The 22,870-nt window shown below is 43.8% G+C and overlaps 1 protein-coding gene and 1 pseudogene across 1 annotated transcript in view; both read left to right on the plus strand.

Moving 5' to 3' along the window:
* MRC2 (mannose receptor C-type 2) overlaps nt 1-22,870 on the plus strand; it is a 135,159-nt gene that overhangs the window by 75,491 nt on the left and 36,798 nt on the right. The window contains exons 11-17 of the mRNA XM_073607669.1: nt 557-705; nt 7,720-7,934; nt 11,328-11,470; nt 11,554-11,656; nt 13,224-13,362; nt 17,262-17,294; nt 20,869-21,029. Of these exons, the coding sequence (XP_073463770.1) occupies nt 557-705; nt 7,720-7,934; nt 11,328-11,470; nt 11,554-11,656; nt 13,224-13,362; nt 17,262-17,294; nt 20,869-21,029 (943 nt within the window). The remainder of the gene's footprint in view (nt 1-556; nt 706-7,719; nt 7,935-11,327; nt 11,471-11,553; nt 11,657-13,223; nt 13,363-17,261; nt 17,295-20,868; nt 21,030-22,870) is intronic.
* Nucleotides 1,407-1,497, plus strand: LOC141114652 (U2 spliceosomal RNA; annotated as a pseudogene).

Here is a 22,870-nt window from a genome sequence, read left to right on the forward strand (position 1 = left end):
CTGAGGGGTGTTCGGCTCATCCCTAGTCCTTATATAAAGCAAAACAATAGGTTGCACGATTCAATGGCTAAAATTACCCAGGTTTTACCAGGTATAGAAGAGCATGTGACGCATTCAGTTTTTTCTCATGCGATAACATTGGTATATGTGATTGGTTCAGTGCTGTAACATACTTCTTTCATTGCGTTTGGTGGGTGAATGGAGTAGTGGGGAAGTAAAAAGGAAGATGAATATTTGCCGGCAATTTTAACTTATTGCTTTGCCCTAAATGGGAAAAATATTCACTTTAAATAAGCCTCTGTTCTGCTTGACCCAAATGGAGCAAATTTGCAGCTAATCTACAAACCTAAACTAGTGATAAACACCTGATGCTAAATTGCTTATGCTATGAACAATTGCCAAAGTTCCACGAAAAATCAGCACTCAGTACTTGTGGATTTGGTCATGAATATTTGTTATTCGATAGAAAGGATTTGCTATACATTTTAGGTTTTTAATATTTTTTGAGTTTGCTCTATCCCCACTGATATTTATTCTCTTGCTTTGTCTCATGCAGGTTTGAGCAAGCATTTGTTAATAGTCTTCTGTATGGATCAGACGGAAACTATTACTGGACAGCACTTCAGGATCTGAACCGCACTGGAGTATTCACTTGGTACAATGGTGATGAAGTGACTTATACCCACTGGAACTGGGATGAACCTGGTATGCACCGTGAGCAACCACTGTCTTACTGAACTCCCACATGCCAAATGTTCTCAGAGAAAAATGAGAATATTCATTTGTATGCAAGTTGCAACATAATTTAAATTTAAAAGCAATCAATGGAGCCTGAGCCATTTCTCATGTCATGTTTTTGATGGAAGGTTGAAGAATTACAAAGATATTTTTGTGTCCATACAGTGTGAAGCCACTGAATTTTATTTGAATTTGAGTGGATCACCACACACAGATGTAGTAGAAAGTCAGATACTTTTTCTATCTTGTAAAGATAAAACAACATGGCACACATCCAAGGAAAAGGCTGATTAATGCTTTTACACGTTTCATGTTTCACCAGCCTGTTCCTTATATGTTTGCCATGATGTTTTTATCTACAAGATTGAATAAAGTATCCAATTTTCTACTATATCAAGGCGCAGTGATCCACTTGCATTTGAATTGCTTTCCGGAGGTGACCCGTACATACACCTGCTGTATAGATTGGGGTCTGAGGATGCAAGCCAACCTGGAGCAGTGTTGTTATAGCTCTGTCTACACTGCATTTTATTTGAGTTGTGCATGATAGTTACCAGGTCACACTGATCTGCTTTATAGGTGTTCGTAGGAGGGTAGACTTTAACTGAGAATGATTAAAATTTAGCAATTTGTTTTTTTTGTTACTTGAATTGTTGAAGCACTAGTACCAACCATCTCAGCCTTTTGGCTAAGATCAAGTGTAGTATCTGTTCTTATCAGTTACCAAGTGGTGGCGCTGTGCTACTGTTCCTAGCCTATGGCGGTGGGTTGGGGGTGGCTATGCAAATCCACTTGGTGTAATGGTAACCTGGACGGTTAGTATCAGGGAGAGCCGAAACCGGTCTGCTCGACGAACTGAGGTCTCCTCTAGAGAAAGCCGGAAGGGTCACCCCCTGAAGGGGATGGAGAGGCACTGGGTCCAGTCGAAGGCCGGGTCCTGAAAGAAGCCCGTGGTGTATGTGCCCCTGGAGTGGCAGTCCAGGGGAGCCGTAATTACTCACTGTAAGTAGGGGCACTTTGAGATTTACTGGCACCTTGGCCACTGCACCATCACACTTTTTTCTGCACCTGCCTCTTGGGCCATGCCTTTTAGCCAGGACCAGAGGAATTTTTATTCCTGGCCTCAGGGCCGGCCATTGCACCATAACAATGGCACCATTGCACTTTCTCCACTTCATGTTTGTTTGTTGTGTCTGTCACTTTTTTTTTTGGTTGTTGGTGTACACGTTTTTTTTTCACATTTGATTAATAGGGTGTAGGTACCCTGAACATCTTGGGAGGGGGTGGACATGGCCTTCTGGCTTGGTTCGCCCTCTCGCATGGGGTCTCCCTTCGGGGGATCCCCACCTAGTACAGTACTTGGGTGCGGCTGTTTCGGCAGATCTCCCAGCGAATGGGGTCCATCTGATTTCGGCTAGATGGACCATTTGAAGTACCCCAGTACCCATCTGGAGCCTAACGCCCCGGGGGATCAGGGCTAGGGTCCTTTCTCTTCAGCGTGGGACTATGTGTACACCCTGTGCACATTTTGTGTTTCACTTTTTTGGTGTGCACTTTTTATTGCACCGGGTGGAGTTCGAGTGTGTTCACACACCACAGGCTTTAAAAAAAAACTAGTACCAACCATGACCTTCCCTATAACTAGCATGATACACGGGTGCTATATTACAATTACATAGGAAAGGTAACCATTGGTGACAAAAAGATTATCCAAAATAATGAATAACCACTTCCACTAACCACTGGTGGGCCATTACAACAGGATTATGCAGATTAAAGTCTTTGATGCAAAATAGGGGGCGCTTCTGATGCTTTTGGTGGCACTCTTTACCACTAACTGGTTAGGTCAATGGATGGAATTGGGAAGGATTAGAACTCTTGTTGGGTTTTTATTGCTATTCAAGACTCCCTTAGAAAGATTTTTCCCCATTTAGGCTCCATTCACACTAATGCGTTTTTTGATGCATTCTGCATTTTGCAGAAATGCAGGAAATTTTTTTAACATGGGTTCCTATGGAACATGTTCACATCAATACATTTTTGTGCCTCTGCGTTTTTGGAAAGGGACGAGGGCTTTTTTTTCCTGCAAAATGCAGCGTTTTGCATGTAACAGACTTCAATGGACCCCCATCCAAAATGCAAGTACCGCGTTTTTACAACGTTTTAATGTAATTTTGCCACGATTTGCGTGTTGCGTTTCTTTTTTACACTGTATATAGCTGGTTGCTAAGGAGGGGGCCAGGAAGCCAGCCGCTGCTACATCCTTAACAACCGATGAGTCATGAAAGTAAAAAAAAAAAAGAAGAATTGCCGGCTAGAAAAAACAAAAGTGAAAAAAACAGCGTGGGGTCCCCCCCGGTCCATACCAGGCCCTTGGGTCTAGTATTTTAGTATGGATTCGGAGGGAAACAACCCCCCCACGCCAATTTTTTTTTTTAAATGGCATGGGGTCCCCTCCAAAATCCATACCATACCTGGGCAGCAGGCTCCGGGTCATCGAGCTGGGCAGCAGGCTCATTGAGCTGGGCAGCCGGCTCATCGAGCTGGGCAGCCGGCTCCGGGTCATCGAGCTGGGCAGCAGGCTCCGGGTCATCGAGCTGGGCAGCAGGCTCCGGATCATCGAGCTGGGCAGCAGGCTCCGGATCATCGAGCTGGGCAGCAGGCTCCGGATCATCGAGCTGGGCAGCAGGCTCCGGATCATCGAGCTGGGCAGCAGGCTCCGGATCATCGAGCTGGGCAGCAGGCTCCGGATCATCGAGCTGGGCAGCAGGCTCCGGGTCATCGAGCTGGGCAGCAGGCTCCGGGTCATCAGGCTGGAGGGCTGGCACCGGGACATCAGGCTGGAGGGCTGGCACCGGGACATCAGGCTGGAGGGCTGGCACCGGGACATCAGGCTGGAGGGCTGGCACCGGGACATCAGGCTGGAGGGCTGGCACCGGGACATCAGGCTGGAGGGCTGGCACCGGGACATCAGGCTGGAGGGCTGGCACCGGGACATCAGGCTGGGCAACAGGTACTAGAACTTCAGACTGGGCAGTAGGCACATCAGGCAGAACAGCAGGTGCTGGCACAACAAGCTGAACAGCAGGCACATCGGACTGGATAGCAGGTACTGGAACTTCAAACCGGGCAGCTGGTACTGGAACTTCAGACTGGGCAGCAGGCACTGGCACATCAGGCAAAACAGCAGGTGCATCGGACTGGATAGCAGGTACTGGAACTTCAAACCGGGCAGCTGGTACTGGAACTTCAGACTGGACAGTGGGCACAGGTGCTGGCACATCAGGCAGAACAGCAGGTACTGGCACAACAGGCTGAACAGCAGGTACATCGGACTGGATAGCAGGTACTGGAACTTCAAACCGGGCAGCTGGTACTGGAACTTCAGATTGGACCATGGGCACAGGTGCTGGCACATCAGGCAGAACAGCAGGTACTGGCACAACAGGCTAAACAGCAGGTACATCGGACTGGATAGCAGGTACTGGAACTTCAAACCGGGCAGCTGGTACTGGAACTTCAGACTGGACAGTGGGCACAGGTGCTGGCACATTAGGCAGAACAGCAGGTACTGGCACAACAGGGTGAACAGCAGGTACATTGGACTGGATAGCAGGTACTGGAACTTCAAACCGGGCAGCTGGTACTGGTGCTAGCAAACAGGAACGTCAGGAAGCAAGCCGGGTCACAACAGGAACGGAAGTCAGGTAGGTAATTGCCGGATACACAGGGAACGCTGTAGAGCAGACAGCACTGAGTCTGGAAACTGACTGAGTTTAAGTAGCCTGTTTGGGTGTCAAAAAGCTGTCACAGGGTGTGTGTGCACCAATGGAATTCTGACAGGGGCAGAGGTAACAGGTCATCTTCTTCGGCAGCCATCTTGGGTTCTGGCATGCCCTTCCTGACAGGCAGAGGTAACAGGTCGTCTTCTTCGGCAGCCATCTTGGGTGCTGGCATGCCCTTCCTGACACGTGGGTTCACATACTGCCTGTCTAACCAGGGACTGCACCGAATCTATACAATCCACTAGCAGCTGTTTAGGACAAGCTGAATAATGCTCCAGAAAGCATACAGCATCATCCTCCAACAGCCATACCAGAGACTCCACCTGATCACTACTGAAGGGGGGAGAAAAATCATCACTTCCTTTAGGACTGCCAGACAAGGCTAGCTCAGCACACACCTGTATCAGGGGCTGAACGTTTTCAAACAGTAATCTACCCTGATCAACCAGAGAATGGGCCAGACAGATACACTCCAGGAGCTGATCCCTGGCCCACTCTTTCAATACCAGACGACAGTAATTGTTATCCTCCAACACCAGTGAGGCAAGGAGAACAACTGTTTCTGATTGCATTTTAATAGCGCTACAATGGTTCCTCTGCGCAGTCACTTCTGGTCAGAGATGGCCTTGATTTACTGTCATGAACAGGTGTGACCAGAACCGTGTGATCTGCGACAGAGGACACCCAAACGTATATAAGTGAAAATATAATAATTTATTAAAGAAAGTGAGTAATATAGTACAACCAACTCCAATATGACACAGTGCAATAACCAACCACAGACAGAGACCCACAAATAACAGACAGATAAGTGCAATAAATGGGAAATACCAGGTTCATAAACAATAGCCAGGCCAGGGTCATACACAGCAGATCAGCAGATGGACAGGGGATGTTCCAGAGACATAAACGTAAGCCAGGCCAAGGTCATACACAGGGAGGTCAGCAGATGGGGTATGGAACACAGGACAGGGAGAGGATGGATGGGTCAGACTGCAGGCAGGGATGCAAGGTAACAGGTGGGACAGGATAGGGTCCGAGACAGGGAGACAGGATCAGGTTCAGGTTCAGGTTCAGGTTCAGGTTCAGGTTCAGGTTCAGGTTCAGGTTCAGGTCACAGGATCAGATTGCTAGCAGGTCAGGAGGCAATGAAGAAATCAAGGCAAACATGTGAATGTTTGCCGGGTATTTATAGGCCTGTGTTTGGCCTCAAGTGACACCTGATTGTAGGAGGTACTATCTGCTCCACACTGCCAGGATCCATCCGCTGGTGGACGCCAGTACAGCGGCCCAAAGATGATATACTATTAACAGGGAAAAGCTCTCCTGACAGTTCCAAACTGCCAGGAGACACCTGCTGGTGGACCTCAGTACTGCATGCCAAATAACAGGTCTTACCAGCGGATGGAACATTTCCTGACAGCCGTCGTTGGGAGCGCTGGCGGAGGAAGAAGAAGACCGGACAAAGAAGACAGGACAAAGAAAACAGGAGAAAGAAGAAGACCGGAAGAAGAAGTGGGAGAAGGAGAAGACCGGAGGAGGAAGCAGGAGAAGCCCGGATGAGGAAGAAGCGGGGAAGAAGAAGACATTTTTAATAAAGTACTTGACTAAAACTGTCTATTGTCTTTTGTCACACTACACTATTTTTTTATGGTGAATGTGTAGGGGGGTACAAGGTACCCAATACCCATTCATATGGGGGGGCGGGATCTGGGGGTCCCTTTGTTAAAGGGGGCTTTCAGATTCCAATAAGCCCCCCACCTGCAGACCCCGACAACCACCGGGCAAGGGTTGTCAGGAAGAGGCCCTTGTCCCCATCAACATGGGGGCAAGGTGCTTTGGGGTGGGGGGTTCAGAGCCACCCCTGCCCCAAAGCACCCACCCCCCCATGTTGAGGGCATGCAGTCTGGTATGGTTCGGGGCTTTCCTGACCTGCCTGGCTGCATTCTCGGATAAGGGTCTGCTATAGATTGAGGGGGGGGGGCCCACGCCTTTTTTTTAAATTTTTGGCGTGGGGGTGGGCCTGGTATGGTATGGACCTGGGGGGACCCCCATGGTGTTTTTTTTTCACAATTTTCTTTTAGCTGGCAATTCTTTTTTTTTTACATTCAGCTGTCAGCAGGGAAGCCCGCTGACAGCTGATGACTCATCAGTTGTTAAGCACGCGGCGGTCAGCTTCCCAGCCCCCTCCTTAGCAACCAGCTATATACAGTGTAAAAAAAAATGCAAATCGCGGCAAAATCACGGTAAAAATGCGTGTCCAAAAACGCGGCAAGCACCGCAAAGAGCACTGCAGAAATGCTCAAATGCAACATGCATAGATGTGAATCGAGCCTTACTGTCACTGGGACAATTGTTTTACCAAGCGGGAGGTAAGGCTAAATTTGCAGCATGCACCCAGATAGAAAAATCTGACAAGGGTTCTGGTCTTCCCCTACTCTACTAAAAACATTGTTTTTATTTCAGTTTTTGTTGCAGATTTTCCCTCAGTTCTTGTCTAGTGAAACTGAGCTCATCAAAACAGTAAGGCTGGGTTCACATATATGCGAATTGGATGTGTTTTTAACCGCATTCAATTCGCATAACATGTGAATGTGACCAGCTCTTAGTGGAGCTGGTTTACACATGTCTGGGGCAGCCGCGGTGAAGTTTTAAAAAGGGCCCTGTGCGTTTTTGGGTCCGGTTCAGTTGTGAATTCAGGTAAAAATTTACACCTGAATCACATCTGAACCGGTGAACAGAAACGTTCCGGACTGCAAACCGCAGCCGGACATGTGTGAGCCCAGCCTCAGTAAAGGACAACCTCTCTAAAGGAGCCCTTCATAACAGTATATAATGGCAAATTCTTGGACATTCCGACCGTGTGTATGCCCCATCGTACTTTTTCTGTCGGCATTTCCGACGGACTCAGATATAGAACATGTTCTAAATCTTTCTGTCGGAAATGCCAATGGAGTTTAGCCCGTTGGCAAGTCCGCTCGTGTGTACGTGGCATTAGAGTTCAACATTCACTTTAATGTAAGGCGTCCAAAACTCTTCTGAACGTAACAGACGCAACTGTTTATTTTCCACATTTGCTGTAAAATTATTAGATTATTGCCCTCCAGTAATGTTTGTGTTGTGATGTGTAAAATTGTATATGCCATGTATTACTATTTTCAATAACTCTCTTATTTTTTTTATTTTGCCTACATAGGCTATGATAAAGGGGGGTGTGTTGTGTTGGCTACAGGACGCTCTCTTGGTCTCTGGGAGGTAAAGGACTGCGTTACATTCAGTGCAAAGTACATCTGTATGCAGAGCCTGATCCCAATGATCCCTCTGTTACCTGCAGCTCGGCCCACACCCAGCCTTAACGGAAGCTGCCCAGATGGCTGGAACTCTGCACCAAATCTCAGGCATTGCTACAAGGTGAGCACAGAAACATGGGTACAATTGACAGTGCTAAAAAGAATGTTTTGCAAGAAAGCCAGAGAATTATTTAAATGCAGCTATGCCTGGTTTTAGAGCAATATGTTTTTTATCAGTAGTAACATATCAGACCTTGCTTGATATATGCAACTTGCAATATACAGTATTCTGCAGCTTATTACTGGGTACATGATGCCTTTCACAGTGACAGCACTTATTGTCCCCAGTAGAGCTGGCTTATTTACACTGGTGCTGTGGCCTGTACAGCATAAACGAGCATCTTGTTTATGCGGCTATGTCCGAACAGCCACTGCTTCCCCATTGAGTAACAAGGGTGGTTGTAGCTACATTAAAAAGGCATCCATTCACACTTTACAGGCCAGAGCACCCATGTGAATGAGCCCCTATGGTTCTAGTAAAACATACAGACATCTATATATTCCAAGGCAAAATTTGACAGAAACAAGTGAGCCTACAAGTGGCATTTCTTGGACTGTGGCAGTAGACCGAATCAGTTGGACAAAACTTAAAGTGGACCTTTTAGTAGTTTGACCACTTCAGCCCCAGAAGGATTTTCCCACTTCCTGACCAGGCCATTTTTTTGCGATATGGCACTGCGCGGCCGTGCGACGCTGTGCCCAAACAAAATTGATGTTTTTTTTTCCCCCACAAATAGAGCTTTTTTTTGGTGGTATTTGATCACCTCTGCGTTTTTTAATTTTTGCGCTATAAACAAAAAGAGAGTGACAATTTTGAAAAAAAAAAATTTTTTTTACTTTCTGCTATTAAACATTTCCAATAAAAAATTAAAAAAAAAACTATTTAATTCATCAGTTTCGGCAGATATGTATTCTGCTACATATTAAAAAAAAAAATCGCAATAAGTGTATATTGATTGGTTTGTGCAAAAGTTATCGCGTATACAAAATAGGAGATAGATTTATGGCATTTTTATTATTTTTTTTTACTAGTAATGGCGGCGATCAGTGATTTTTAGCGGGACTGCAACAGATCGGACACCTAACTGACATTTTTCACACTTTTTTGGAACCAAAAATCAGGGGCGATCAAGGGGTTAAATGTGTTCCCTGTTTGTGTTTTCTAACTGTATGGAGGACTGTGTGACTGGGGAAACACACAGATCTGTCTTCCTGCATAGCAGAAAGACATGATCTGTGTTATGTCCCCTGTCAGAACAGAGATTTGCCTTGTTTATACAGGCAGATCTCTGTTCAGTCACTGGAATGATCGTGGGTGGCCGGTAGACATCGAGTCATTGGCTCCCTCACTGGCCAATGGGAGCGCACGCGCCCACAAAAGCGAGTTCCCATGCTGATGTACAGCTACGGCGATTTGCGGGAACGAGCCACCTTGCCGCAGTATGACGGCGGCTGGTCAGGAATGGTCAAAATGAAGAAATATGAAGAAAATCTTGTTACGTCATATACAGTTACGTAATATACAGGAACAGTATAATAAAAAATCTTCACCTTTAACCACTGAACAACAGTCCATAAACTCAATTCAAAAAAATGTTCCTAATTTAAGATTAGGTAATTCGTCTGCTGTCGGTAAGAGGGAGCATTTCCACAGCCCCCTTCCTCTCTTCAGTGATCAGACTGTTGTATTGTAACTTGTACAAAGTCACAAGGTGAAAGGCTGCAGCAGAGGTCTGAACTGTGTTAGACATACCTCCCAACATTTTGAGATGGGAATGAGGGACACCTACTATCAAACGTATGAAGGCATAGGACCCGCCCCCTGCCACACCCCCTTAAAAGAGAATTAACCCAAAAAAAGGTTAATTAAATCCACAAGGGCTTTTTTTTTTACCACTACTATTCCTTCATATTGGTTTTTAAAGTGTACAAATGTAGCAATTTAAAAATTGGATGAAAGGTTTAGCACTGGGAAACACTTTTTGAAAAATAAAAACTGCATTTTTTATATACAACTATATGGATCAGACCAAAATGAGGGACAAATGAGGGGGAAAGAGGGACAGAGGGACATTGCTCCAAATCAGGGACAGTCTCTCGAAATCAGGGACAGTTGGGAGCTATGTATTATGCCCTGTACAGGCGGGCGGACTTTTCGACCGGACTGGTCAGACGGAATGAATCCGGCGGACAATCCGACCCTGTGTGGGCTTCATCGGACCTGCAGCGGACTTTTTCGGTCGAAAATCAGACGGACTTTAGATTTGGAACATGTTTCAAATCTTTCCGACGGACTCGAGTCCGGTCAAAAAATCCGCTCGTCTGTATGCTAGTCTGACGGACTAAAACCGACGCTAGGGCAGCTATTGGCTACTGGCTATCAACTTCCTTATTTTAGTCCGGTCGTATGTCATCACGTAGGAATCCGTCGGACTTTGGTGTGATCGCGTGTAGGCAAGTCCGTTCGTTAGAAGGTCCGTCAAAAGTCCGTCGGAAAGACCATCGGCCCTTTGATGCCGAAAAGTCCGCCCGTGTGTACGCGGCATTAGATGTTTGCGAACACGGCCAAGAACTGACCAGGAATCAGGATTTACATAAATGTGTCATCACTGAGCCAGAAACTTACTGCAGCAAGTAGATGGTGACTGTGGATTGGGTTTGAATAAATATGTCTATGCCCTTGTGACACAAAAAGCTGATGAAAGCTTTGATTGGTAATAAATACCTGTAATGTTCACATTAATGCCCCGTACACACGGTCGGATTTTCCGATGGAAAATGTCCGATCGGAGCGTGTTGTCGGAAATTCCGACCGTGTGTGGGCTCCATCGGACATTTTGCATCGGATTTTCCGACACACAAAGTTGGAGAGCAGGAGATAAAATTTTCCGACAACAAAATCCGTTGTCGGAAATTCCGATCGTGTGTACACAAATCCGACGGACAAAGTGCCACGCATGCTCAGAATAAATAAAGAGATGAAAGCTATTGGCCACTGCCCCGTTTATAGTCCTGACGTACGTGTTTTACGTCACCGCGTTCAGAACGATCGGATTTTCCGACAACTTTGTGTGACCGTGTGTATGCAAGACAAGTTTGAGCCAACATCCGTCGGAAAAAATCCTAGGATTTTGTTGTCGGAATGTCCGAACAAAGTCCGACCGTGTGTACGCCCTATTACACTTTATTCAGCATGCACTTAACATGAAAACATATATCTGATGCTAGGTTCTCGTTAAGCAGGAGAGAGAACCGATAAAGCCCACACAGGCAATGTCTTTGTTGAATACTCTACACAGCACTATAATTCTGGGAGGCAAAAGCATAAACCAATAGGCTGCCATACTGCCTGGCCTAGATAAGAATGCTGTTTTCTAATGCGTAGGAGCTGTCAGAATTGCTATTAGTTATGCTGTCCAAATTTTGGACTTATTTTCTGTGTCCTCCTATTCAGGTTTATCATTCGGAGAAGCTGCAAGAAAAAAAATCTTGGATTTCAGCTCAGCAGTCCTGCCGAGAAATTGGGGCTCAGCTGCTCAGTGTCTCCAGTGTAGGAGAAGAACACTATGTGGCTCATTTACTGAACAAAATATTTGGGTTGGTTCTCACTGTCTTCACACTCGCCCTTTGTAATCCTGCACCTGATTGAACTAGACTGACGATTTTATATTTTCTCACAGTGAATCAGAACCGGAAAGTCAGGAGCAGCACTGGTTTTGGATTGGTCTGAACCGCAGAGATCCCAGTGGTGATCAGAGTTGGGTCTGGAGTGATGGACAGGGGGTTAGTCAATTATGTACCACAATTTATAAATGTATAGCAGTAAACATATAAGCGTTAATAAGCACCCACAAGCATTGAAATCTATGTTCCCATTTACAGCAAAAACGAAGAACAAAGGCTCACTTCCATAAAGGCTCACCATGAAATGTATTCAAAGCAACTGATCCCTGTGACGCGTTGTACCCTGTCTGGGCTAATTTGTAGACGTTTATAAGGTCTACTAATAAGCCCAATCAGGGTTAAATGCGTTAGAGGGTGGCTTATGGCAGGGACTATGTTGGAAGATAACTGCTTTGATTAAACTTCATGTTGAGATTTTATGGGAATGTGGCTTTGTTCTTCATTTTTGCCAAGCGGAATAAGATCTTAAAGCCAGCATCCAGTGTGAAAAGGGCTGGAGAAATACACCTGGGACTTGGAGCAGTGCAATCTTTTCTTTGTGATTACAATATTCCCATTTCCCACAATAAAAGTAAGAGATGCTTTCACTGCCTATAATCCAGAGCTGAGCATCACTAGAGTTCGAGGCCCATAGAGGCCGCTCTAAACTCTTTATTGCTAATTCTGCAATGTTACAACTCTCTAGACAGCAGCTGTTAAAACTGTAAAAATACACTTAAATATATCAATGGTGCCACACTCCACTTCAAATATATCTACATAGAAATTTTGAGAAATTGCTTTGTGATGATAAAAAAAAGTAATTAAAACGTTTTTTCATTTCAAAAAATGCAATGACATATAAATCCTCCAAATTGCAATAATCATATATTGTCCACAGCAAAAAAAAAAAAAAAAATCAGTCTACAAAATATATAAAAGACTTGAAATTATAATCCACTTTGTTCTATGGTGTCCTTCTAAATACCATCCACTTTAGTGTGCCAAACATTTTATTATATATTTATTTTTATTATATTATTTGTGTAAAAATCCATTTACGCTCACTACAATACCTATGTAAAAAAAGTCAGGCTTGATATAATGACATCAACCCTCTTTTCCTGATTGACTGGAATCATTTTTTTTTCTATTGACTTAGCAGTTCATAAGAGATCTTCCAATTTATTGGCAGCCTTACATTGCATATACATAGTGGAAGGATTTCAGACACGTGGATGGGTTCTAATACCTGGAAGAATTTTTAAAAATAATTTTAAATTCAGCAGATTGTGGCATAAACATACATGCTCAGACCACACAAAATGTGCATATGTATGCCACTGCAAGTGAAAGCAGGAACATAGCTAGAGATCCTCCCAACTGACTTTTCTTGTGGAGTACAATAGAAATCAGCTGAACATACTGTATCTAGTTAATATTTTTTCCTAGAGTTTTCTGGTACAGTATGCTGGCATCTATTGGCAAAAGAGTCTTCTCTTACCTATGGCTACCTATTACATGATATACATTACATTGATATGTTTCCCTGGCTGCTTGCTATCAGTTAATGCAAAAAGTCTACATGTAGTAGAGGTGCCTTCAAAATGTCTACAAATAGAAGAGGTGTAAATGTTTCAACTAAAAGATCACAGGAAATCCAATTAATGCTGCCTATTTATTTCAGTATTCCTATCACAACTTTGACCGCAGCTATCAAGACAATGATGATATAAGAAGGTGTGTGGTGCTGGACCTGTCATCTTTACAGTGGGTGGCTATTGAGTGTGACTCTCAGATGGATTGGATATGCAAATTGCCTAAAGGTACAGCTCCCTGACTTCCAACTGTTTCAGTATATCAGATAAAGCTGAATAAATGAATCATAATCAAACTTTAAATCTGGGCACCATGGTTTTGATATGTTTAGATGTTCTACTGGCTGTGTAGATTATTTTTGTTGTTTGTCTAGTACCTTTAAAACTTCAGCTTTTAGTTGTGCCTTTTTGTACAACTTCTGATGTGCTTCTGTTTTCTGCTGACTAAATTCGACCATAGATGGTTCGAATCTCGGCCGGTTCAGCAGGAACAGATTCGAACCATGTATGGGCAAGCTTAATGTACCCAAGCTGATCAATTGATCACCTTCGGTACAACAATATTTGTTGTGTTCCCCCAGCTAAGATGGCTTCCTCTGTCCACCCATTGGGAAAGCACAATGGCTCAGTTCGAGGGATTCGAGCGATTTTTTATTTTCTTATCGGCAATCCTTGGTTGCAGTAAAAAAAATTGCTTCATCTATGGTCGGCGTAAAGTGCCGCATCTAAGACTGACACCAGTGCTGTCATGTTGCAGCTGTGCGTGCGTCATTATGCCCACATCGTCATCACGGGATGGGTTTTTTAAAGTCAAACGTCAGATTTGGATTCTGATGGAAGAAAAAAATGCTAGACGCAGGGGATAAGGAGCTAACAACTACAAATATTGGTGCCAGGAGTTTAGCTTTAGAAGCTTGATGGGTATACTATGTGGGTGTGTAATCAAGCACCACAGTTTGCTCATGTCACCAGCCAACAGTGCACTTTAGCCTAGGCTTGGAATATAGGTTGACTTCAGACTAACTATAGCTGGGTCAGTTGGCCTTTGCTTTTGTAGACTAAGGAGTTACAGTAAATCATTGGATTGGAGATGAATGCTGCTTTCCAACTTCTGTCCTTGGACACATCGCTTAGTATCCTGCTGCTAGAAGTTTGAGTTGGTCTGTTTAATACAACATGGCAAAAGCAATGAATGTTTTTCTTAATGTGCTGGTCATATTGCTTTTCCTTGTTTCAGGCCCCTTTTCATATCTTTTTCATGTTATAATCATGGCTCTTAACTGTTTTTTTTTATATTGTTTAATGTAATTTTTATTGAAGAAAATCTTTCACTGCTCTTTTTATAGCAGCATTTTCTTTTCTGAAAGCCTCTATGAACTAAAACGTCTCCTAATATTTTAAATAGTTGCTATACGGTGGTTCTGGAAAGTATTCACAACGCTTCACTTTTTCAACATTTAGTTATGTTACACCCTTTTTCCAAGATTAATTAAATTCTTTATTTTCATCAAAATTCTACAAACAATACCTCATAATGACAGAAGAAAGAAGAAGAAAGAAGTTTGTTTGAAACCTTTGCAAATGTATTTAAAATAAAAAGGAAAAAATCCTATGTACAAAGTATTCACAGCCTTTGCCATGACACTCAATATTGAGCTCAGGGGCATCCTGTTTCCACTGATCATCCTTGAGATGTTTTAACAACATGATTGGAGTCCACCTGTTGTAAATTCAGTTGATTGGACATGATTTGGAAAGGCACACACCTGTCTATATAAGGTCCCACAGTTAACAGTGCATGTCAGGGCTCAAAACAAGTCATGACGTCCAAGGAATTGTCTGTAGACCTCTGAGACAGGATTGTATAGAGGCACAGATCTGGGGAAGGGTACAAATTTCTGCAGCATTGAAGGTCCCAGTAAGCACAGTGGCCTCCATCATTTGTAAATGGAAGAAGTTTGGAATCACCTGGACTCCTTCTAGAGCGGGCCACCTGGCCAAACTAAGTGATCAGGGGAGAAGGTCCTTAGTCAGGAATGTGACCAGGAACCCGATGGTCACTTTGACAGAGCTCCAGCGTTTCTCTGTGGAGAGAGGAGAACCTTCTAGAAGAACAATCATCTCTGCAGCACTCCACCAATCAGGCCTGTATGGTAGAGTGGCCATGGGGAAGCCACTGCTCAGTAAAAAGGCACATGACAGCCAACCTGGAGTTTGCCAAAAGGCACCTGAAGGACTCTCAGACCAAAATTCTCTGTTCTCATGAAACAAAGATTGAACTCTTTGGCCTGAATGGCAGTCGTCATGTCTGGAGGAAACCAGGCAACGCTCATCACCTGGCCAATACCATCCCTACAGTGAAGCAAGGTGGTGGAAACTTCATACTGTGGGGAAGTTTTTCAGTGGCAGGAACTGGGAGACTAGTCAAGATCGAGGGAAAGATGAATGCAGCAATGTACAGCGACATCCATGATGAAAACCTGCTGCAGAGTGCTCTGGAGCTCGGACTGGAGTGAAGGTTCATCTTTTAACAGGACAATGACCCTAAGCACACAGGCAAGATAAAAAAGGAGTGGCTACGGGACAACTCTGTGAATGTCCTTGAGTTGGCCAGCCATAGCCCAGACTTTAACCCGATTGAACATCTCTGGAGAGATCTGAAAATGACTGTGCATTGATGCTCCCCATCCAACCTAATGGATCTTGAGAGGTCCTGCAAAGAAGAATGGGGGAAACTGCCCAAAAATAGGTGTGCCATGCTTGTAGCGTCATACTCAAGAATACTTGAGGCTGTACTTGGTGCCAAAGGTGCTTCAACAAAGTATTGAGCAAAGGCTGTGAAAATATTTTTTTTTCCTTTTTTTTTTTTTAAATAAATTTGCAAAGATTTCAAACAAACTTCTTTCATGTTGTCATTATGGGGTACTGTTTGTAGAATGTTGAGGAAAATAATGAATTTGATCAATTTTGCAATAAGGCTTTAACATAACAAAATGTGGAAAAAGTGAAGCGCTGTGAATACTTTCCGGATACACTGTATATACACCGATCAGTCATAACATTATGACCACTGACAGGTAAAGTGAATAACATTCATTATCTCATTACAATGGGTGGGATATATTAGGCAGTAAGTGAACATGCTTTCCCTGAAATTGATGTGTTGAAAGTAGAAAAAATGGGCAAGCGTAAGGATTTGAGTGACTTTGACCAGGGCAAAAATTATAATGACTAGACAACTGGGTCAGAACATCTTCCAAATTGCAGCTTTTGAGGGATTTTCCCAGTCTGCAGAGGTCGGGACCTACTAAAATTTGTCCAAGTAAAAAAAAAAAAAAACTGGCAAATCATGGATGGTCAATGGGGAGCGAAGGCTGCCCTGTGTAGTCTGATCCAATAGAAGAGCTACTGTAGCTCAAATTGCTGAAAAAGTTCATGCTGGTTCAGACAGAAAGGTGTCAATCACAAAGTGCATCGCAGTATTTTGTGTACGGGGCTGCGTAGCTGCAGTGCAGTCAGGGTGCCTATGCTGACTTGTGTCCACAGCCAAAAAACAGCTACAATGGACATGTGAGCATGAGAACTGGACCACAACACCATGAAAAAAGGTGGCCTGGTCTGATGAATTCTAAACATGGTTTGAGGAACAAGAGTTCAAGGTGTTGACTTGGATTCTAAATTCTCCAGATCGAGCATCTGTGGGATGTGCTGGAAAACAAGTCCATGGAGGCCCCACCTCATAACTTACAAGATTTAAAGGATCTGCTACTGATGGCTTGGTGCCAGATACCACAGCATACCTTCAGAGGTCTAGTGGAGTCCATATCCTGGCGGGTTATGGTGGGTAGTCATAATGTTATGACCATTTTCATGCATTAATGTAGAACTCCACTCCCCCCTCCCTTTTTTTGGTCTTGGATAGGGAGCGAAAGGGTTACAGCTTCTGTTAGGTGTTTACTGTTGTCTGTGTGTTCTATTTTCTGGCCTAACTTAATAAAAGGAAGTTTTGGCAGGTGCTCTACTTTAGGTCCAAATTCAGCACTGGTTACAATATTCCATCTTTGAATCACTTGTTCTGGTTTACTTTTTGATGGAATACTTGTTTCTTTTTTCTTTTGAATGTTCAGGAACAGACATCAAAGAACCAGAAGTTCCAAAGGGTGAGTTTGATTTTTCTCCTCTGTATCATTACATAGTTATTCGGATATTTTATATGCTATTTTGATGTACTTTATTGTGAAGCCTTAGCTTGTGGAAGCCTCTTACACCTAACCATAGCAAATGGAAGCATGTTGCACTTAACAATCAAAAAGATTACATATTTAAGTTCTGCTGTGAAGGTAAGAAAATAAAAGCTAACAAATGATCTGTTGTTTTTCGTAACATTTTTAGTTCCTTGTATTGGGATGCAAAGAATGTTTTATAGACATGTGAATACATTCAAAAAATCATATGTACAGAATATATTTGATATTTATAGAACTCTTTTTGGGCAATGTTATCTGCCACAGTAGGCAAAGACAGGCAGCAAAATGTTGGTTGATATTCTAATGGACTACTGAGCAATAAATGAGTAATGTTATCTTAAGTTGATAAAAAAAATCCTTTTGATCAGCACCTGAAAGTCGACCTCTCATTATCTTTTCAAGTGAAGCTGAATTAATTCTGCCTATAAGCCTTCCTTTTAAAAGGCCATCCTTGAGCTCCTGTCAGGTGAATTTGCCTAGGCTAAGTTGATGTCACCAGTCTGCTGCAATTAGAAGATATTTCTGCAGGCAACAAGCAGCTTGTATTTTGGACAGTTCCTGCTGAACTGGCCAGTTTTTGAGCTGTGGGTGGCCATGTTGGCACCACCTGGCTGACAAACCTTTACTTAAAAATCAAATTAGCTGGGTAAAAAGTTGTCTACATACAGTCAGATGCAGTCACTGTTCAACTGCATCCAGTCAAATGCAGTCACTATTCAAGAAGTTGTAACTAGAGTTGAATACAATAGTGGGTGGTACAGGTTCTTCCATCCACTCTACAGTATTTACCCTAGATGGAAGAATCTATTGATTTTCTGTTTGGCTAGCTTTCCTCCCCTCATTAGTAATCAGTTTGATAGAGTGAAGTGAATCCAGTTCAACTCTTAACCATACCTCTGGTATTCTCTTCTCTCTAAAAAAAAAAAAAAAACTCACTACTGCCAATCTGGATTAAATCCTGTTTAGATCTTAGAGAGTAGTCTCCTAACTAAAATATCAACAGATCAAAATACCTACCAAAAGTCTAATCTTGTGCTTGAGCAACATATCTTCATTTAACTCCCTATTAATCGAACTGGGACAATGCAACTATATAGCAAGTCAAAAAGCAAAGGCTTACAGCAGTGGTTGACCTGTGGCAGATATACAGTATCTCACAAAAGTGAGTACACCCCTCACATTTTTGTAAATATTTTATTATATCTTTTCATGTGACAACACTGAAGAAATTACACTTTACTACAATGTAAAGTAGTGAGTGTACAGCTTGTATAACAGTGTAAATTTGCTGTCCCCTCAAAATAACTCAACACACAGCCATTAATGTCTAAACCGCTGGCAACAAAAGTGAGTACACCCCTAAGTGAAAATGTCCGAATTGGGCCCAAAATATCAATATTTTGTGAGGCCACCATTATTTTCCAGCACTGCCTTAACCCTCTTGGGCATGGAGTTCGCCAGAGCTTCACAGGTTGCCACTGGAGTCCTCTTCCACTCCTCCATGACAACATCACAGAGCTGGTGGGTGTTAAAGACTTTGCGCTCATCCACCTTCCGTTTGAGGATGCCCCACAGATGCTCAATAGGGTTTAGGTCTGGAGACATGCTTGGCCAGTCCATCACCTTTATCCTCAACTTCTTTAGCAAATCAGCGGTCGTCTTGGAGTTGTGTTTGGGGTCATTATCATGTTGGAATACTGCCCTGCAGCCCAGTCTCCAAATGGAGGGGATCATGCTCTGCTTCAGTGTGTCACAGTACATGTTGGGATTCATGGTTCCCCAGACCATGACACTCCCACCACCATGCTTGACTGTAGGCAAGACACACTTTTCTTTGTACTCCTCACCTGGTTGCCGCCACACATGCTTGACACCATCTGACCCAAATAAGTTTATCTTGGTCTCATCAGACCACAGGATATGGTTCCAGTAATCCATGTTCTTAGTCTGCTTGTCTTCCACAAACTGTTTGCGGGCTTTCTTGTGCATCATCTTTAGAAGAGGTTTCCTTCTGGGACAACAGCCATGCAGACCAATTTGATGCAGTGTGCAACATATGGTCTGAGCACTGACAGGCTGACGCCCCACCCCTTCAACCTCTGCAGCAATGCTGGCAGCACCCATACGTCTATTTCCCATTGACAACCTCTGGATATGACGCCGAGCACGTGCACTCAACTTCTTTTGTCGACCATGATGAGGCCTGTTCTGAGTGCAACCTGTCCTGTTATACCGCTGTATGGTCTTGGCCATGGTGCTGCAGCTCAGTTTCAGGCTCTTTGCAATCTTCTTATAGCCTAGGCCATCTTCATGTAGAAAAACAAGTCTTTTTTTCAGATCCTCAGAGAATTCTTTGCCATGTTGAACTTCCATTGACCAGTATGAGAGAGTGAGAGTGATAACACAAAATTTAACACACCTGCTCCCCAATTACACCTGAGACCTTGTAACACTAACAAGTCACATGACACCGGGGAGGGAAAATGGCTAATTGGGCCCAATTTGGACATTTTCACAGGGGTGTACTCACTTTTGTTGCCAGCGGTTTAGACATTAATGGCTGTGTTTTGAGTTATTTTGAGGGGACAGCAAATTTACACTGTTATACAAGCTGTACACTCACTACTTTACATTGTAGCAAAGTGTCATTTCTTCAGTGTTGTCGCATGAAAAGATATAATAAAATATTTACAAAAATGTGAGGGGTGTACTCACTTTTGTGAGATACTGTACGTATGTGGGATTTGCATCACTGCGAACTCGACTCTGAGCCAGTATCTCAGTCCAAGAAGCAGATACTGACCCAAGATGAAGCCTGCACAAAATTATAATGTCCTGATGAGAAAAGCAGATGAAGGCATTGTCAGGGGGAGTACTCTGACCTCCATGAGTGGTAATAAATACTTGTAAGAGTTAAGCCTAGTACACACAATGAAAAAAATCGGACCAAAAATACCGGAGTCAATATGAATTTAAGATAATCTGCATGTTGGTACACAGCTTTGGAGAGCCGATCACGACCATTCATGTGAAATTATCCGAAGGGACAATCGCAAAAAATTTTCTTGTATGATACCAGAATGAACGATTTTCGTTTAATCAGTACAATATTCGTCCGAAAAAAATCAAGTGACCAAGAAACGAAACAATACATTACAATCCAATAGAATAAATTACTTCCGAAGTTGTATTCTGTGATATAAGAATTGTCGTAACTTTAGTAACCTCTTTGTTTTCGATCAGAGATTAGCATGCGAAAAATAAAAAACGAACGATCATTCGCCTGATATTCTCATCATTTGTATGAGGCATTACAGTCAAATATTACTTAGGATGCATGCCCTTAACATGAGAAACTATACAGTATCTGATGCTAGGCCCACTTAAAATGTTTGCATAATCATTGGTGAATTTTATTCAAAGATGTTCAGTATCTATATTGTATTTGCCCCATCACCCTTTTCTCAATCACTATGCTCTTTTTCAGGAAACACCGAGTGGATCAGATTTGAGAATGCAGAGTATAAATTTTTTGAGCATCGATCTACATGGCAACAGGCTCAGAGAATCTGTACTTGGTTTGGGGCTGAGCTGACGTCTGTTCATAGTCCAGCAGAGCTAGACTTTCTAGTGCAGAACCTACAGAAGGTACAAAATAACTGTAAATGTGATCATTGTATCACAAAAGCAAAACACATTTGTTTTCCTGGTTCAGACTTGTTCAGCTATAACTTGTTAAAGAGTAGGAGTGGCCACATAAAATTTCTATGAGTTAATATTTTTTTAATGTATAACTCCAGCCAAAACAGTTTGCTGTTTGCACATGCTGTCACTCTTGACCTTTGTCAATGGAGACAAAAGTGTCTAGAAATCTAAAATGTTACAGTTGTCCCCAGAACGTGAGGTGAGGGACCCTTGCTTTGATGAATGCTCAACTAATTCTCCCTGCCTTCTAGTAGATTCTATAATGAAGTGGGGAGGTGTGCCCAGAAGGCGGAAAGAGAGCTCATAAATAGTTTGAGGCCTGGAGCAGCCGGGTTCTTGTCTAGGAGGAGAAGATACTAGACTTAAGGGCTGATGCCCCTTGGGCAGATGAGCTGATTCCTGTTGCAGAAAATCCACAGAGATCTCATCTCAGTATTAGCTGGGGGAGGGGCTATTTTCCTGGAAGCAGTTTAAAGCCAAGTATAAGGGGTGCACTGAAGATCCTGCATGGAGCTTCATGGAAGGTGTGTCTATCTAGTATTGGACAGGAGGTATTCAAGTATCTGGAGACACTGAGTAGAGGCTTGGAAGTGGGAACCTAGTGACTGTTTGCTGTTTAACCCCTTGTGTCACTGTGTCAGTGTTGCTAAAGTGGGATATGTCATCTGAGTGTCCCAGAAGTGTTCGTTTCTAGCCTCTGCAAAGAAGGAGGATGGCTCTGAAGACCGCATAGAGAGTGTCCTCCAAATAATTTGTGCACTAAACTCTGAAATATCCCAAAGTTTTCCTGCACCCCACCTCTTGCCGACCAGCCGCTGCAGTTATATTTCGGCAAGCTGGCTCAGCTGTGCGAATCACCGTAGGTGTTGGGCGGTTCGTGCACGAGGTTCTGTGCATGCCGATTGGCGAGCGGGGGAGCCAATCAATGGGTCTGGCGTACTCGATGTCCACTGGCTGCCCACGATCTTTCCCCGCAGAGACAGAACAGGGATCTGCCGAAATAAACAAGGCAGATCTCCGTTTTGACACGGGATGACACAGGATCCTGTGTGTTGTCCCAGACAGCCCATCCCCCCCACAAAGTTAGAAACACACTGAGGGAACACAGTTAACCAGTTAACCGCTTGATCGCCCCTAATGTTAACCCCTTCCCTGCCAGTGTCATTAGTACAATGTCAGTGCATATTTTTACCACTGATCACTGCAATAATATCACTGGTCCCCAAAAATGTCAGCTAGGTGTCCGATCTGTCCGCTGCAATGTCGTAGTCCTGCTAAAAAATCACTGATCACCATTACTAGTAAAAATAAAAATGCCATAAATACCGTATTTATCGGCGTATAACATGCACCCCAATTTAGGAGGGAATTTTAAGGAAAAAAAAACTTTTAGGAGGGAAGTTGAAGGGAAAAAAACTTACATTTAAATCATTGCAGCCTTCTCAGTGCAGCCTTGCCCCAGTGCAGCCATGTCAGTGCAGCCATGTCAGTGCAGCCTTCTCAGTGCAGCCATGTCAGTGCAGCCTTCCCCAGTGCAGCCTTCCCCAGTGCAGCCTTCCCCAGTGCAGCCTTCCCCAGTGCAGCCTTGTCAGTGCAGCCTTCCCCAGTGCAGCCTTGCCCCAGTGCAGCCTTCGATCCTCTGTCCCTGCCATCCTGGGCTTCAAAATCGCTGACCGCGATTTGAAAATGGCGCCGCCGGCGCCGAAATACACAGAGCTGGTCCTCGGCTCTTCCCGGCGGCTCTCGTTCACTTTCGGCTCCACTCGTAGTTCCGAGCGGAGCTA

The sequence above is a fragment of the Aquarana catesbeiana genome, linkage group LG12, assembly GCF_042186555.1.
Source record: "Aquarana catesbeiana isolate 2022-GZ linkage group LG12, ASM4218655v1, whole genome shotgun sequence".
In the NCBI taxonomy this organism is placed as follows: Eukaryota; Metazoa; Chordata; class Amphibia; order Anura; family Ranidae; genus Aquarana; species Aquarana catesbeiana.